Here is a 19,989-nt window from a genome sequence, read left to right on the forward strand (position 1 = left end):
TCTATGGGCTGCCTCTTGCTTCATAAGGTCTCCAGAACAATATGTTAACATTACCAACGCATGAAATTACAAATATATAATTATAATTTTTAAACCTCTCTCAACATGGAAGATTTGCAATTTATTTGATTCTTAACATTGGCTTTAAGCCTACAAAATCTTTCACCTAAGCTTTGTTTTCACTTAAACTTCCTTATGAGGAGATTAAGCAAAACCTGGTTTATGGATTTGTAAAGATGTTTGCCGAGAGGGAAGTCTGGAGTAGGCTTTTTTAATGAGGCACTTAAGGAACTATATTAACTCCTTCAAGCCATGAGGATACCATTTAGTGGCCTCCAGCAATAACACTTACCAGCAGTACTTTTGCATATAAAGCCCAATCAAGCTAGGAGTTCCAAATAGTACCCCAGTGGCCTAACTTTATAGAAGGTAGTGACTAATGCCCTGGAGACAACCTGTCTTTGTATTGAAAACAATTACCCATATAAACAGAGCTTCCTACACAAGTATTTCAGGCTGAGCACAATACCTTCTGGGAGTTCTTTGTTTCTGGAAAGAAATTAAGAGCACATTTTCAACTGCATTTTAACATCTTCACATTAAAAGGAGAAAAATATATAAGAAATTTAAAATGCTGAAATAAATCATCCTCTGATCTTTCTTGGGCTGTCTCAGCAGTTAGAGGAGATGCACAATTGAATTGTATATTAAGCACCTTTGGAAAGCCACAGCTCAGTAACCCTGACTTCTTATCTGTTTTCTTTAATCATTTTATGAAAAGAGATGAAATCCATAGGATACATGGACTGTGTCTGTTTTCAATTGTTTCAGCTATAAAAAGTCAACACTTCCTATGAGCATTATCAGACAAAACAAATAAAGTATCAGAGACAATTATTTTATTAACTTGGAAAAATACAAACCAAAACTGAACATTTCTGCAGATTTTGGCAAAAACTAATGAATATTGGTCTTTACCCTGTGTGGGGTTTTTTTGTTTTTTTTTTTTTTTAGCAAAATGTGATTTTTAAGGCCAATTTTAAGTCAGTATTAGTTTAAGCTAAATTCCAGGGTCTTTTGCCTTTTATTAAAGAGCTAAAGGAGGATTAAAATTGATTAACAATCTATCTGAATTATGATATCAAAATCTTTCATACGATTATGATTGACGTAACTAAACAGTTTTCATGAAAGGATATGGCATAGCATCCTTGGATTTTATTTATAAAAAGGAAGAAATTCTATCTTTATTACTATTGTTTGTTTATTCAATAAGGACTTGCTACTTTTTCAGTGTCAGCACTGAATTTTGTATAATATTTTACTTTTATTCTTATGAATGTTGCAAGCTATCTATTTGGAGTAAAATATAAACCTGTGGTAAGCTGTTATGTGTACAATAATGTGTAAACCTTTTTTTGCTTGTTTGTGCATTGGTCATCTCTGTATTTCAGGCATAAATATGAATTTTTTCAAGGACAGCCCCATAGTACATAATCAACACTTAACTCCTAATATCTTAAATATGAAGATGAAGTTTTATGCCTATCTCTTCCCTTGTACCACTTAGGTAATTTGATCTGGTTAATTTATTTTTTCTCATTTGCACTCGGAATAGTTATTCTACATCATAATCCTATGGTTCCCCACCTTTAGTACACAGCAGACTCACCTGGGGAACCTTTTAAAAGTACAGATCTCTAAGACCACCCCAGACATAACTGAGTCAGAACCACCATACAGGAACCAAGTCATCTATATTTTGAAAAAGCTCCACAGCTCTTTCTGATATACACTGTCAATTGAAAGTAAGTGCCAAAACTATCAGTTTATTAGCATGGGCTTAAGATCTCAAAAATTACCTCTTTTGTAGATCCTAAAACTTTTGAAATGTAGTGAGAAAGGGATTAAAAAAAAATAGGACCACAGTAGAGTTGAAGAAGACAGCTTCTCTTTAGCATTAAGAAAGCAGAAACAAGAGTAAGAAGATAATCTGTAGACACAAACTATGGTTTGTATCATAGTTTAGCCCCAGTTGCAACCAGTTGGTTTAAATTTCTTGTTTAATAATTAACTTCTCGGATTAAAATGACAGTACTCATTTGTATAAACCAATATTCAACTTGTCATAAGAATACATTAGTTTCTAGCATCTGAGAGCCATTTAAAGAATTGGTTCATATCCCCTTATTAATTCTCAGGCTAAGACAAGACCTGGATTATTTTTGTTCCCTTTCTCATACAGAGTAGAAAAGAACCGCTTAACATCACACAGTTTATAGTCTCTTGGGAGACAGGCGAGTAAACAGAAAATTACTATATATTGTGATATATCCTCTAATTATAATAAAAACAACTAGATTTTTGTTAAGTGCTTCTCATGCATCAGCACTGAGATAGATGCTTTAGGTATATTATCTCACTTTTTTCTCACAACACTCTATATGGAAATGACATTTTAAATCCTTGTTTTGCATATAAGGAAGCTGAGGCTTCAAAGTAACAGCAAATGTGTGGCAGAGCAAGCCTTCAAACTGGAACAGAGAGAGAGAGTAGAAGTTGTTTAATCAAAGCCAAGTCTTTATTCCTAGGTGTCAGATTCGTGGCCGGCCTGATAAACTAGCCAGCAGACAGTTTACTAATGTAGGAACCCATTTCCCCTTCTTTCTTGAATTTTTCATCTTTATGATGAAATGCTTGTTTCTGCATCACTGCGCTCAGCTATTAGAAGGTTTCTTCCCTACACTATCTCTCTAACAGTCATGTTGATTCCTTGCAGCCAATATAGCATATTTAGAAAGTTTTTTGGGAAGGTGCATGAAATAAAATTTTGGTTTATGAAAGCAAATTTCATTGCTTTCAGTTGCTTCTTCCTCTATTTTCAGTCAGAAAGAGCAAACTGTTTAGGAAGGGTTGTTAATCTCCGCTTAGAGGGGGGTACAAGCCTGCATGCCAAGAGGGGAATGGAGGCTCTTGGAGGAGTGATACAAATGCTCCTCCTTTTCTGAGGCTCTCTGGAGATCACTGTACTTTTCACTAAGCTGGAGAGCTTTTATCCTTGCAACACTTTCAACAGCATGGAAATATTTGATCTAAAACTTAACACTTCATCATTCCCACCCTCCTTATTCACAGTTAGTACAATTACTGAATCTCTTCTAACTGGCTACACAAAAGAGGGAATCAAGTGGCTATAGAGAGAGTTTTGACATGTCTGAGCTGAGAAGAAATGCAAAGAGAATCCAAGCAGTCTTCTTTTTTCTTCCCAGTGGCTGCTGCAATTGAGAATGTGCTAATTCTTTGACTTTCAGTCCCCTGTAACTTTATGTTTTGCTTATTCATTGGAGAAGGTAAACTTTACTCTTCTCCCTGGTATGAAGCACCAGCTGCCCTAAAAATGTGTAAAATTCTTAGCACATCTTAAATTGCTCTAAGATTTCCTGCCACTGTGGAACTCTTGCAAAGTGTGACTTGAGCATCTTAGGAACAGAGAAGAAAGGAGGCACTGGAGTATGGACTTCATCATCTACCTGTGTTCTGAGCTACAGGTAGATGGTCTTTGGGGATGCATATACCCACTGCAATTTGGACAAAGGGTGTTCAGTTAATCAAAAACCAAGCTAAATTGGGGAATAACCTTAAAAGTGTACCTCTATATGCTAATACATTTCATTGAAATATAAAAAATACACATTCATTTACCCATGTGTTTATAATGTAGGCTCAAAGCTTGGAATTCTGAGTCAGTGGCTCTCTCATAAAACTTTCCCATAATCAAATGCATCAAATTTCTAGCTTCTGTTTTTTTTAAACTAGAGCAAGTAAGGCATATACAAAGTAATGTACAGTAAAAATCCTCTAAAGTTTTATTATTTTCCTCAGTCTTTTAGAGTTGTTGCAACAACATATAGCTCAAAAGCGTTTTTTAGTGATTTGCTTTCATTGAGCAAATCTAAATATTTAAATTAGTTTTTATAAAAAAACAGAACAAAAACTCCTCTTTCCCCACTAATATTTAACTTATTTACATAACATTATAAATCTTATTATTACAATAACAGAACTGGAATAAATGAGTTTGAGACCAAATGCAGTTGGCCTTTGGTAAGTCACTCAATTGGCAGACAGTAGTGCACAAATGTATTTAATACTTTCAGTGTACTCTGGACATCAATATATTTTAAATAAGGAATGGAGAATAGTGATTCATATGTTAAGTTGGTTAAAGGAGAAATCAGTTAAGAACACTTCTACTGTAGTTGTAATTCTGTAAAGTTGATATACATTAAATATGAAAAAAAACAAATATTTTCCAAATTCTATCTTCTGTGTTGAGAAAATAAGGATTGCTGTGATTATTTTAGTACTTCCCTCATACTTCTTCTTAATACAGATAAAATAAAACTTTTATTAATGAATACCTCAATGAACCAGAATATGTTTCTTTCTGCAACATCAAAGTATATTATGTGATTACTGGACACCTCCAAGTCTTCCAAGCATGAATGTGCACAAGACAAACGGGGAGTTTGTTCAGATTCAGATTTATGGACTGGCTCTCAGATAGTTTGATTCAGATTGGAGCCAGGAATATTTTTTTTCAACTAGTGCTCCAGTGATTATGATTCAGTTGGGCACTTTAAGAAACACCCCTGAGATCAAGGGATCGATCCAAGAGGAAGGTATAACAATTGTAAATATTTATGCACCCAACATAGAAGCACCTCAATACATAAGGCAAATACTAACAGCCATAAAAGGCGAAATCGACAGCAACACAATCATAGTAGGGGACTTTAACACCCCACTTTCACCAATGGACAGATCATCCAAAATGAAAATAAATAAGGACACACAAGCTTTAAATGATACATTAAACAAGATGGACTTAATTGATATTTATAGGACATTCCACCCAAAAACAACAGAATACACATTTTTCTCAAGTGCGCATGGAACATTCTCCAGGATAGATCATATCTTGGGTCACAAATCAAGCCTTGGTAAATTTAAGAAAATTGAAATCGTATCAAGTATCTTTTCTGACCACAATGCTATGAGACTAGATATCAATTACAGGAAAAGATCTGTAAAAAATACAAACACATGGAGGCTACACAATACACTACTTAATAACGAAGTGATCACTGAAGAAATCAAAGGGGAAATCAAAAAATACCTAGAAACAAATGACAATGGAGATACGACGACCCAAAACCTATGGGACGCAGCAAAAGCAGTGCTAAGAGGGAAGTTTATAGCAATACAAGCCTACCTCAAGAAACAGGAAACATCTCGAATAAACAACCTAACCTTGCACCTAAAGCAATTAGAGAAAGAAGAACAAAAAAGCCCCAAAGCTAGCAGAAGGAAAGAAATCATAAAGATCAGGTCAGAAATAAATGAAAAAGAAATGAAGGAAACAATAGCAAAAATCAATAAAACTAAAAGCTGGTTCTTTGAGAAGATAAACAAAATTGATAAACCATTAGCCAGACTCATCAAGAGAAAAAGGGAGAAGACTCAAATCAATAGAATTAGAAATGAAAAAGGAGAAGTAACCACTGACACTGCAGAAATACAAAAGATCATGAGAGATTACTACAAGCAACTCTACGCCAATAAAATGGACAACCTGGAAGAAATGGACAGATTCTTAGAAATGCACAAACTGCCGAGACTGAACCAGGAAGAAATAGAAAATATGAACAGACCAATCACAAGCACTGAAATTGAAACTGTGATTAAAAACCTTCCAACAAACAAAAGCCCAGGACCAGATGGCTTCACAGCCAAATTCTATCAAACATTTAGAGAAGAGCTAACACCTATCCTTCTCAAACTCTTCCAAAATATTGCAGAGGGAGGAACACTCCCAAACTCATTCTACGAGGCCACCATCACCCTGATACCAAAACCAGACAAAGATGTCACAAAGAAAGAAAACTACAGGCCAATATCTCTGATGAACATAGATGCAAAAATCCTCAACAAAATACCAGCAAACAGAATCCAACAGCACATTAAAAGGATCATACACCATGATCAAGTGGGGTTTATCCCAGGAATGCAAGGATTCTTCAATATACGCAAATCAATCAATGTGATACACCATATTAACAAATTGAAGGAGAAAAACCATATGATCATCTCAATAGATGCAGAGAAAGCTTTCGACAAAATTCAACACCCATTTATGATAAAAGCCCTGCAGAAAGTAGGCATAGAGGGAACTTTCCTCAACATAATAAAGGCCATATATGACAAACCCACAGCCAACATTGTCCTCAATGGTGAAAAACTGAAACCATTTCCACTAAGATCAGGAACAAGACAAGGTTGCCCACTCTCACCACTATTATTCAACATAGTTTTGGAAGTGTTAGCCACAGCAATCAGAGAAGACAAAGAAATAAAAGGAATCCAAATCGGAAAAGAAGTAAAGCTGTCACTGTTTGCAGATGACATGATACTATACATAGAGAATCCTAAAGATGCTACCAGAAAACTCCTAGAGCTAATCAATGAATTTGGTAAAGTAGCAGGATACAAAATTAATGCACAGAAATCTCTTGCATTTCTATACACTAATGACGAAAAATCTGAAAGTGAAATTAAGAAAACACTCCCGTTTACCATTGCAACAAAAAGAATAAAATATCTAGGAATAAACCTACCTAAGGAGACAAAAGACCTGTATGCAGAAAATTATAAGACACTGATGAAAGAAATTAAAGATGATACAAATAGATGGAAAGATATACCATGTTCCTGGATTGGAAGAATCAACATTGTGAAAATGACTCTACTACCCAAAGCAATCTACAGATTCAGTGCAATCCCTATCAAACTACCACTGGCATTTTTCACAGAACTAGAACAAAAAATTTCACAATTTGTATGGAAACACAAAAGACCCCGAATAGCCAAAGCAATCTTGAGAACGAAAAATGGAGCTGGGGGAATCAGGCTCCCTGACTTCAGACTATATTACAAAGCTACAGTAATCAAGACAGTTTGGTACTGGCACAAAAACAGAAATATAGATCAATGGAACAGGATAGAAAGCCCAGAGATAAACCCACGCACACATGGTCACCTTATCTTTGATAAAGGAGGCAAGCATATACAGTGGAGAAAAGACAGCCTCTTCAATAAGTGGTGCTGGGAAAATTGGACAGATACATGTAAAAGTATGAAATTAGAACACTCCCTGACACCATGCACAAAAATAAACTCAAAATGGATTAAAGACCTAAGTGTAAGGGAAGACACTATCAAACTCTTAGAGGAAAACATAGGCAGAACACTCTATGACATACATCACAGCAAGATTCTTTTTGACCCAGCTCCCAGAGAAATGGAAATAAGAACACAAATAAACAAATGGGACCTAATGAAACTTAAAAGCTTTTGCACAGCAAAGGAAACCATAAACAAGACCAAAAGACAACCCTCAGAATGGGAGAAAATATTTGCAAATGAAGCAACTGACAAAGGATTAATCTCCAAGATTTACAAGCAGCTCATGCAGCTCAATAACACAAAAAACGAACAACCCAATCCAAAAATGGGCAGAAGACCTAAATAGACATTTCTCCAAAGAAGATATACAGATGGCCTACAGACACATGAAAGAATGCTCAACATCATTAATCATTAGAGAAATGCAAATCAAAACTACAATGAGATATCATCTCACACCGGTCAGAATGGCCATCATCAAAAAATCTAGAAATAGTAAATGCTGGAGAGGGTGTGGAGGAAAGGGAACTCTCTTGCACTGTTGGTGGGAATGTAAATTGATACAGCCACTATGGAGAACAGTATGGAGGTTCCTTAAAAAACTACAAATAGAACTACCATACGATCCAGCAATCCCACTACTGGGCATATACCCTGAGAAAACCATAGTTCAAAAAGAGTCATGTACCAAAATGTTCGTTGCAGCTCTATTTACAATAGCCAGGACATGGAAGCAACCTAAATGTCCATCGACAGATGAATGGATAAAGAAGATGTGGCACATATATACAATGGAATATTACTCAGCCATAAAAAGAAATGAAATGGAGGTATTTGTAATGAGGTGGATGGAGTTAGAGTCTGTCATACAGAGTGAAGTAAGTCAGAAAGAGAAAAACAAATACAGTATGCTAACACATATATACGGAATCTAAGGGAAAAAAAAAAAAAGGCCATGAAGAACCTAGTGGCAAGACGGGAATAACGACACAGACCTACTAGAGAATGGACTTGAGGATATGGGGAGGGGGAGGGGTGAGATGTGACAGGGTGAGAGAGTGTCATGGACATATATACACTACCAAATGTAAAATAGATAGCTAGTGGGAAGCAGCCGCATAGCACAGGGAGATCAGCTCGGTGCTTTGTGACCACCTAGAGGGGTGGGATGGGGAGGGTGGGAGGGAGGGAGATGCAAGAGGGAAGAGATATGGGAACATATTGTATATGTATAACTGATTAACTTTGTTATAAAGCAGAAGCTAACACACAAAAAATAAATAAATAAATAAATAAATAAATAAAAAAGAAACACCCCTGAGACACAACCAAATTACCTACAACAAGAATTATGTTTTAAGGTTACTTCTCTGAATGCAATTACAGGGTGCCATAGCCTTTGTTTTCTTCCTTCCTCCCTTTCTTCCATTTTCTTTGAACTTCAATAAAACATATGGAGTGCCCAGTGTATGCCAGCATTCTACTAGTCTTTGAGGATTCACAAATACAACACAGCTTCTGTCGTCAAGGAGTTCATAGTCTGGTCAGTAAAACAAACCGATATATCAAGAATTACACTGAACTTCAAGTTTTACCAAGGAACACTTTCTGAGGCAATTGTGAATACCCAAAGTCTAGGATGCCAGTAGTTTCCTAGGGTTTTAAATTTTCCTATCACTAACATAGCCAACATTAAGAGTTAGCTTTCTTTTGTGTACTTTCTTTTACTCCACAAAGAAAACAGTTTTGAACACAGTAACAGTGACTGGGATTGCCCTAAAGAGAACAGTGGAACCATATTGAGATGCTGGGGCGGGTCAGCCAGCCGGGTTCACTTACTAGCTCTTAAGTGTCAGCCTTCGGCCTCAAAATCCTAATCTATGGAGGCGAAGTATTTAAATGATTACAGTTCTGGATTTACAGATTTGCTTATTATTACTTAAAAATGAAACTGTTAAAGCTAGAGAAGTTAAGGGTCTAGTAATCTGTTATTATCTAACCATAATTTGACTTGTGAATAATAATAACAAAATTAATAGTAATATTGTTAAATAACTTGTCTGATACTATGCTGATGATATTCATTGAAGAATATTTACACTATGTTGAAAATATTCCATTAACTAGTATTTTAGAAACGTTTTCAAAAGCAAGCTGTGATTGAGAAGCATTTACTGGTTAAACCTATTAACCAGATTCATTTAATTCAAAAACGTCTCATCTACACAGATTTGTATATCAGAATTTACTGTAATAAGAATTAGACATGAGCCTCGATGGAGGGAAACATAGCAGAAAAATACTGAGTGAGTAATCGAAGAAAGTGTATAAAAATATGAAAGAACCATCTTTACTTTTAAAGAATGTTTTTTATTGTTTAGAACATAGCTTAATACTAAACATGGAAAGAGCTTCTCTCTGAATTAATAACCGCATCCCTGTCTTCTTTCACAGGGTTTTGGAAATCCCTCTGGTGAATATTGGCTGGGTAATGAGTTTATTTTTGCCATAACCAGTCAGAGGCAGTACACACTAAGAATCGAGTTAATGGACTGGGAAGGAAACCGAGCCTATTCACAATACGACAGATTCCACATAGGAAATGAAAAGCAGAATTACAGGTAGGTCCTTCTTGGGTGTGGTGTTCAACTGCCTCAGGCCTAGTCATTTAAGAGTTTTAATGGAAAAGTGTGAAAAAAAGAAATGATCAAAGTTATCCTTCAAATTGAAAATCAGGCTGTCTAAGCCTATGACAAAGGGATGCAAAAAACCCTGTAAAGACTTCTTCAAAGCTTTAAATTTCAGTTTTCACAGACTGATTATTTTTTTTTAGAATTTTTTTTTAATTGGAGTAAAATTGCTTTACAATGTTGTATTAGTTTCTGCTGTACAATGAGGGGAATCAGCTATATGTGTACCTATATCCCCTCCCCCTTGGACCTCCCTCCCACCCACCCCCCATCCCACCCATCTAGGTCGTCACAGAGCACTGAGGTGAGCTCCCTGTGCTAGCTATTTCACACATGGTAGTGTATTTATTCCCAGACTGATTATTTTGATGTTGGCTCAAATTCTAGAGGATAGGGAATTAATTCAAACATGATATTATTGTTGTTATTTTTATTGTTGCTGTTATTGTTATGGAGGTGCAGTGACTTTATACATATAAAACTAATGACAGAGAATTGACTCAAACTCAGGGGCTTGAAATAAATACTTTCTTCTATCAAAAGATTTTTTTTACTTGTACTTCCCTTATTTACTTTTCTTAAATTATTTTTTACATTATCTTGAAGGTGACAAAAGAGGAGTAAAATTTTATGTTTGAATGATTTACTAAAAAATAAGGTGAGGCATAATTTAGAATTTTTTGGTCAGTAATGTGAGAGACAAAAATAAATCCAAGTAATGGCATCAACATACACAACACATCATTGAGGATTAAAAATAGACTATATACTTAATTGTTAACATCTCTGATTTTTTTTTCAATGAGCAGCTTGTACACTAGAAAAAAATGGTTAATCAAGTAATGCAGGGTGGTAAATTCATTTCACAAACACTTATTGTATTACTTCTATGTTCCCAGAACTCTACTAGGCACTGGCAAACTTGCAGTCAGTGAGGAGGTCACTAGTCTCCCAGACCTCACAGTTTAGCTTTGTTACAAACTAGGTCACTAAATAACTGGTTGGCCTTCCTTGAGAACAGGAAGTATATTTCAGTTACTTTTATATCAGTACCCATAAATGCAATACTTGGCACATAGCAGGTCCTTAATAATGGTGTGTGACTCAGTTTTGTAAATTAGATAAACAGTAAATTAGGGTTGCAATGATTTTAAACTCTCGATATCGTGGCTACTCTACAGTGGTCTTGGAAACACGATTGTGTGCTTTAAAGGGTTGGCACACTGCTTCAAACAAATGCAGTGACAGCGACCAAGGCCTTATGCTTTTTTTCCAACCTGTGTGGCCATCTCCTCATAGTTCAACTGTTTCTGCTGCTATTTGTCTTTTTGAAACATGCCATCCTTTAGGAGTTTAAATCTACAATTCTTTTATGAACACATCTCATTTTATTTTAATGGATTATGTGTGGGATTGGATCCTTGGAGACATAATAATCATTTTCTTAACAAACAGTGATGATGTCACCACAACAGAAGATGAGAAATAGATCTAAAGAGTTGATAGTCTCATGGTGGGGAGAGAGGGTGTGCATATGGCAACTCAAGAAACCAAAGAAGAGACATTTATAAAATGCAATGGACTGTAAGAAGAAATGTTTCCAAGGAGGTCAATGTTTTGAGAGTTTTATAACAAGAAAAACCACTGTAAAACATCAGGGGTACTCTTATGTAAATGTTTTGAGCTGAAACTTGAAACTATATGAAACTTGGCTAATGTCAGACAGCCTGACAATAGGACTAGCAAATAATTAGTCTAGTCTTTTTTCTAGGCTCCTGAATAATTTGCTTTGGTTCTTTTCCAAAATGTCTCTCAGTTCTTGTGTGTGTGCACTTATGAGGCTGGGGTGGTATTAAGGGTGCAAAGAGTGGGTAGGTTTACGAGGGTCGGAGGCATCTGAAGTAGGCTTCAGGGTACATGGTATGAATGTCATTCTGGCATCTGCATGAGGAAGGCACACTTATCTCCTCTTAAGATGCCCACTGCCCTCACTGAGCATTTCCTGGTCCTTGAGCATCTTTGTAATTCTGACCTTCACCCAAATAATGCAGATCTGTGATCAAAAAGCTAAAGTGAGGTGTACACTCTGAGATCTCCATTTTTCTCTCTTGAGAGAATTGTGAACCTTGAGAATCAGAATTATAGATCCAGAAGGAACTTAATCATTTAATTCCAAACCTCTGGTTTTAAAGAAAAGAAGGCTGAGGTTCAGAAATATGTAATATTTTTGTCCAAGGAGGGAAAACGACTTAAATATGGGATGTTTGTCTCCTTCCTAGTTAGGTGTGGTTTCCACTCTATAATGCTACTGTAATAAAGCTGGTGGCTCTGGCCCTCTTTCCTGCCAAGACCCAGCAGAAAATAGATCTGTAATCATCACCTTCTCATGCAGTTAAATATTAAGATTCACAATGGCATCAAATGAGAAATTAAAACTCATTAAAACATAATGCCTGTTCTGGTGAAAGCTTAATTAAAATAAGCACACTATAAACTGGCATTATTCACTCTTTCAAAGAAAATCAAACAGAAGCTTGAAAAGGGAAGCTACACCCTTGTGACTTCCCTCTCCACCTCTATCTTCACTCATACCCAGCACTAATTCTCCAGGCCCAGTAGCACCACAGGTGGCCTCAAGTCAGGACTCCAGATATCTAGCTTTGCTTTTCTGTGCTTGTTCTCATTTCTCTTCCCTCTGAATTAGGATGCCTCGTTGTGATAAATTATTAAAGGAATTAATGCTAACACTTGTATAGTATTTTATAATCTGTGAAATGATTTTTAATATTATAATCATTTAATCCTTACAATGAATTTTGAGCTAAGTATTATTAGACACATTTTAAAGATGAAGAAACTTTGATGAGGCTTTGGTCAATTGACCTTCTCAAATTCAACTAAATTCCAACTAAAATCAAAACTATGGAATTCATGGTGGGTTTTTTTCTTCTATTTTTACATTTTCTATATTTTTCCTCTTTCAAATTAAATTCAGAAATTTTTGAGTTTTCTTTTTTAAAATATTTTATCTTAATAGAAATTATATTTTGAAAACTCTTGTAATAGTTGTGGCCATAATGTATAAACCAAAAAAATTTTTAAATAGATCTTTCTCATGCTCTAGACACATATTGATTGAAAGTAAATGTTGTGAATAGATTGATGAGCTTACAAATGTACATGTAATAAACATATTTTCCTTTTATCCTCCAAGGAAAGTCCAAATGATTTTCTCAGATAGAAAATAAAATCTGTAGAACCCAAGAGAATATAAATAAGAAAAAAACAATAATGTGAGAGTGTTATGATAAATACATCATGTGCAATAACACACAATCAACATGAAATTACTAAGTACTTCCTCTAGAGAGGCAGTATTATCCAGATCCTCGTCATCTAACACCCAGACGGATATAAAGCCTTCCTGCCTCCAGTCTTGATGCTCTCAAATATATCTTCCACGCTATTATTGAGATGTTTTTTCTGAAACACAGTCTGACTTGGGCTCTGCCATCCTTCACATATTTCAACAGTGTTTAAATATCTACAGCTTAAAGTCTGCCACCTAAAACTCTTCCTGACCTGGTCCTACCTACTTATTGAGCTATTACTATCATATTGTTCCCCCAACCTCACCCAGATACCCCCTTAATGTGATTATGATCCAGAAACTACTTGCAATTTCCCTTAACCACCCACGCCTTTGTTTATGCTGTATCCTTACCCTATACATATAAACCCAACTTTGGATACATCTTCTAAATCTTTAAGATTTTCCTTTATTTCAGGAAGTCTTCCCTGATACCTACTATGGTATATGCTCCGATGTGCTCCTCTATATCCTCCCTTCAGACCTGAAGCACTCCTTCTCCCACTTCCTGGGAACATGGCTGGCTAACAGCTTGTAGCCAAGGTCCCCTGCCTGGGTATGCCTATGACTGAAGACAGTCATCTCATTCAAGGTCACTGCTCCTTCCTACAGACAGATTGCATCCAATGACTGGTCAGTATAGGAGTCTATTAAGGACCACTTGCCCTAATTCAGGACAATTCTGAAGGGCTATCCAAGGTCCAGAATTTCACTCGAGATGAGCTGAGATGTTCACTGTGATTGCATGTGAGCCCATGCAGCTTCTCCCTCTGCTCAGTACTGCTTTCTTCACTCTGCCACAGGAATCGATCCTAAGATCATTCACCTATAAATATCCCTACACTGATTTCCCAGAGAAATGCATCACCCTCATTCTCAGGTCAATTTGGATGCTTTGTGGTCCCATAGATGCATAACAGTCTGTGAATAACTACCCAGTATCCACATTCTATTATGTCATTAACAAGTATTTATTAAATAACTGTGTGTATGATCTTTCCCACTAATTTCTAAGTTTCTAGAATATGGAAACTACTTTTATCAAAATTCAAGATATATACCTAAGCCAGCCAAATTATTGCTAATAGTTAATAGTTAGTGTTTGTTGAATACATGCTATGCACCAGACACCTTGTTTTACATAAGAAAATTGAGGTGTGGTATTTCGCATAAGGTCACAAGTACTAATATGAGTAGAAGTCACAATTTGAGCTTTGATCTCTAACTGCCCACCTTTTGGCCATCCCTCAATAAGAGGAAATCCATCAGTTAATTGCTGGAATTAAATACACTCAAAGCACATATTCTAAGAGATAAGTATGTTTCTTCTAACCCCACTTCTGTCTTTAATAATCTGAATGTCTGCGGACACATTATCTCATCTCTTAATTTTCTGTCCTATAAATTAAAGTATTTATAAAGCGCCTTGCAGCTCAAAACTTATTCACTAGGATAAAATTACTTTTATGTATACATTTCTTTTTTTATTTTTTTCCCCTTCAGTTCTTTGATAAATGATTAAATTTTGATCTCCCTAAAAATACTTCAGTAAGATTTTCCATCAGTTTAGGGCTTACAGTGACCTTTTTCTTCTCATAAAAACTTTGCTGGTCTTTGCTGGTCCTAATACTTAGAGTTAAAAAACAAATACATAACTGCCACCACATCCAATGCTTAAAAGAAATAAATGTTTAATTGTGGGTTTAGGGAGATGCTGTGATCTACTGGAAGGAGCTCTGGAATAAGAATCAGAAGATGTGGAAGCTCTTAAATAGTGAAGTCTGGCTTCACTATCCATAAAGCCAATTTGGTTGTATCAGTCAATGTTCAGTTACGGAAACAAAACCATGATGAGTATTATGGAAATAAGGGATTTACTATACAAATTCCACCTTACACAAATGTGAGGTGAGCTGGGAAAGTGAAGGTCTGGAAGATGAAGGTGGATAATCAGAGGAAGGGTCACTAACACATATACATGAACCCCAGTGTGGTAGTGGACAAGCTGGAGCCAGCAGGAAAATTCGAGAAACCAGGCACGTCCAACTACCAAATCCAGCTACCAGCTTAGATCTCACAGCAGGGGAGATCTAAGAAAAGCCGTAGCTACGTTACCTAGGGTTGTGCAATCAGGCATCTGGTGTTGAGTCTGGACAGATTGCCAGCATGGGGGAGGCAAGCTGGATGCAGAGTGGAAGAGAGCACAAGCTGAGAACTGCTGGGCACCTCTGACCCTGAACATCACCGTATCTAATGATAATCTGAGTTGGACCACTGCTTTACTTCCACCTTCCAAATCTCATACAGAGTCCTCTTGGGGCCAACTCTAACTTGGAACTGTACAAAGAAGGAGAATCAGAAGCACAGTTCTCAGATAAACCAACTTGACAGTAGCACAATCTAGCAATACCTTGGGCAAATCACCTAATACTTTTATATCTCAATTTTCTCATCTTTAAGTGGGAATAATGTCCGCTCTCCTGTAGTTCTCACCATTTTGTTATATGGATCCAATCAGAAAGAATATGCAAACATACTTTGTATTGGACAAACTTAAGTGCCATATGACTATGAAAGATATGTTTTATTATTTAATTCAATTTTTATCACACCCAGGAAGTTTATTATTTATTCAATAAAAATTTAGTATGTTTCTATATTGAAATCCAACCCCCCAACCACTGTCCCAAAAATGTCTTTTACTGATTGGTACTTATCTATTTACTTATTTGGATTCAGGACCCAGCTCAGGCTCACTCACTGCATCTGCAATCTCTTTAGTCACTTTTTACCTAGAGCAGTTACCTACCACACACTCGCCATTAGTATTTTTTTTTTTAATGCAGATCAGTTTTCCTCAGAAATGTCTCTTTATTAATTTATCTGATTATTTCTTCCTAATGAGATTCAAATTAAATCTTTTTGACAAGAATGCTAAATAAACAATACTGTGTACTTCCCATTTCATCACATGCGAAGGCGCAAAAGGTCATTTTGTCCCATTATTGGTTGGGTTAAGTTTAATCACTTAAAGTTTTGTGGAGTTTTTTACAATGGAATATGTAGTCTCAAAGAAGATTCTTACAAAATGTCATAAGTTATAAAACACATAAAGCTGATCTATGTTGATTGAAGTGGTTGTGGGGACTTACTACAATATCCCTTTGGCCTCCCCCTTGCTAGTGCCTCAGACATTTGTAGAGTACATTGTATTATATTATCATATCTGAAAAAGTAACGATTTACCAATTGGAGATAAATTTTGCATGTGATTTTATCAAGTGACTTTACATGTTAATTTTTTCCATTCTTGGTTACAGTTTGTTCCCTAAAGTTAATTCCTTTGTCTTTTTATATTAACTCAATTAATAAATCCTCTGTCACAGATAGTATAATGACAAGCTTAAAGATAGCCCTTCTTTGAACCAATAGAAAATTTGTATTCGCGAAGACTGAATGATAATGTTTCACTATTTAATGCACATTTTAGATTATAATTATAATCTTACCATAATATTTATAATGCACAGTTTGGTGATTTTCTTCTCATTTTATTATCTCCTTATTATTTGTTAGGGATGAATGATACTTTCAGGGTAGAACTATGGCTATGCTAAAGCCTTGTTCTGGAAGAGATTCCACATGAAGAGATGGAAAAGATGTTTAAACAAAATTACAAAAAAAAAAGAAAACTTGAAAATAATTTGGCCATTAAACATCTTTTTGCACAAAGTTTATTTTTGGCCAAGGTCTTTATTGGGAAGCAGTTTTATGTAATGGGTAAAATATTGTATTGGGGATCAAGAGACATGAACTCTAGACTTGGATCTGTAGTTACTTTTCTGAATGACCTTGGACAAGTTACTTCACTTTTCCAAGTTTCAGGTCCTCAGAAGTAAAATGAGGAGGTAAGGATGAAGTCTTTTTAATTCCAAAATCCTTTTTTCCATCATTAAAGTATTCCCATGCCATGTGTATATTTCAAGGACAAAACAAATCAGTGTGGATTGAAAAGAATTCTCTTGAGCCTCCCACGTAAATTTAAGCCCTGCATTTTTGTAGGTATTGCAAAACTTGTTTCACTTTTAGTGATATGTTTTTCATTTCTCTGATCCTCTGGGCTGCATTGTCCTGGCTGGAACCAGTAGCAGATATGTTGAAATACTAAGAGGAAATTTATTTCTTACAGCAGTTCTGGACTGATCAAGGTAGGAAAAAAAATATATAGGGAATCTCCTAGCAGTTTCTACCCTCTTGAAATTTTAGCCTAGGTATCAAACCTAAGGCTTTAAGTAGTTTTATTTGTATTTTCAAATAATTTCTCCAACTTGGGAGGTGTATTACTTTTATTTAGACTACGATTTTTGTTGTGGTTATACTTCCTAAAACAGAGAAGGAATTGTTTTATTCAACAAAATTTGTATTTTATACTCCTTGACTGAGATGAAATATTCAAGAGGAAGAAGGCATGGTCTTACAAAGTCACTCTGTACCTTCTTCAGGCCTTATAGAGATCAGGAAATCTCTTGATTTTAATGCAGATTAATGTCAGTCTCTAGAGTCTTAAATTTTTCTAAGACAACAAAAACAAATGCCTTGGTGCTGCTAGGTCTAAGGATTCCCAGGATTCCAGCTCCAGAATGAGTAATTCTGGGACTCAGACAACTGCTGTCCGAGAAACTTATAAATTGGCAGAAATCGCTAGAATCAGCTAATGCTGCTCCAGGAAATAATCTGGGGAGATGTCCTGTGATCTCACTGCTGGGGGTCCTCCTAAATGTTGGCCACCACTGAAAAGATGAAAGCTCTATCTTCAATGAAGAAAATATTTGTTATTTTCTATTATGTGCTATCCTAGGCTAAAATATCCAGAGATATTTCAGTACAGTCATGTACGTGTGTGTTCACACATGTCTATACTCGTGTGTGATGGGGCTAGGGGAAGGGATAGACAGTAGACAGAAAAACAGGCAATTACAATGCCATGAACATAGTGAGTTTGGGGATAAAGACAAGTGTGGCATGAATAGGGGGACCTAACCAATTTTAGGGGCTTGGGAAGGCCTCCAAGGGGTAACCTAAGTTGACATAAAAATGGCAAATTGGAATTAGCTGAAGAAATAGTTCAAGTTGGAGATAGAAGAGTGAATAGCATATATGAAAGCTTGTAAGTGAGACCCAGCATGTCTTGTTAGGCAAACTGCAAGTAGTAAGGTTTTGTTTAAGCATAGAGTGTAAAGGGATAATGATGAAGTATGATGCTAAGAGCGAAGAGGAGAGCCAGACAGCTAGTAATATGTGAGAGACTTAGGACTCAGCCTCTAAGGGCAGCCCATCTGCATAGTCTTTCTCACATCCCAATCAATTTTTTTTCACTCAATGTTTTTATTACTCTGTTCAATAAATATGAGCAGCAACAATGTGCAAGACATGTGGGTGAGACAAATCCACAAAACTCAACCGTTATCCTTCAAGAGCTTAACCTCTTTCCTGACTTGATTTTCTTTATCCTTTAAGTCTTAGCTCAGACTGTAGAGCTCTGCTTTTTAGATTGGGTAAGGAGCCCCTTCTATGTGCTCTCCCTGTGCTCTGTGCCTACCGTTATCAAAGTCCTTATCACAGGGGGTTGTAATGGGCTATTCTTTCTTATTAAACTGCCACCTCTAGGAGGGCACGGACCTCTCCACAGTGCTTGGCATATGTCTGGAAAGGAAGCACTTTCTAATAAATATATGAAAGACACATCAACAAAGATATCTTTTGTGCATTCAGCAAACACAACTGATTACTATATGGCAATTATGGATATAGATGGTAGAAATTCAGAGATCAAGTCAAATTCCTGCCCTCAGAGGTTTATGGTATAGAATGGAAGCATATGACAGTTTCCATGTAAGGTTTTTAATAAAGTGCTATGTCCTTTAGTTTCTTGGATTGTTGCTTGGATGAGATCCATTTCCCTGATCTATTCAACTGCAGGCTCTTCTGTTTATTTATTTATTTTTACCTGTAAAAGTTAGGCAAGAATTTCTTTCTTGCATCATGCCAAGCAAATGAAATAAAATAAACACACAGCATACCTTATTCCCTAGGCCAATTAATCCTGGAAAAGGATGCTGTGTTGCTGTCACCAGTAAATAGTTTGTGGGTTACAAGGACTAGGTACTCTGCCTACAATTTTGATAGCTGCCACTTGGTGACAGTAAACTTTGATTTTTTTTAGAACTCACAGGTAAATAACTGAGAGCTTATCAGAAACTATGAGATTTAGTTAATTATATTTTTTGAGTAAAAAATTTTTAAATGATGAAAATGACAATATAAAATATTGACTACCCTGTAACTAATACAGTGCTTTTTCTGTCTAGATGATTTATTTCTTTTCGAGAGCCTTTACTCATTTCAACCAGAAGCAGTTATAAAACCATTTAAAATAATTATGACAAGTATCAACAAATATCAACATTAAATGCTCAACTATAAATTCTGTACTGATAGTATCATCATAGCAATCAACTTTAACTAATATTAATTGAGCATTTACTCCATGCCAAATATTTGCAAAGTGCTTTGATATGTCTCTTTTGGTACTAACATTACAAATGCCAGTGCTTATGCTGGTCTGCTCATTCTCTATTGAAAGAATCAAAAGTGCTATTTTATTACCTGCCTCAATTAGAAGCT

The 19,989-nt window shown here is 35.9% G+C and overlaps 1 protein-coding gene across 2 annotated transcripts in view; it reads left to right on the plus strand.

Moving 5' to 3' along the window:
- Positions 1–19,989, plus strand: part of ANGPT1 (angiopoietin 1) — a 268,562-nt gene that overhangs the window by 219,702 nt on the left and 28,871 nt on the right. For both annotated transcript variants that reach the window (XM_082364362.1, XM_082364363.1), the window contains exon 7: positions 9,700–9,866. In XM_082364362.1, the coding sequence (XP_082220488.1) occupies positions 9,700–9,866 (167 nt within the window). The remainder of the gene's footprint in view (positions 1–9,699; positions 9,867–19,989) is intronic.

This window comes from Balaenoptera borealis (assembly GCF_965194805.1).
Source record: "Balaenoptera borealis genome assembly, chromosome: 17".
In the NCBI taxonomy this organism is placed as follows: Eukaryota; Metazoa; Chordata; class Mammalia; order Artiodactyla; family Balaenopteridae; genus Balaenoptera; species Balaenoptera borealis.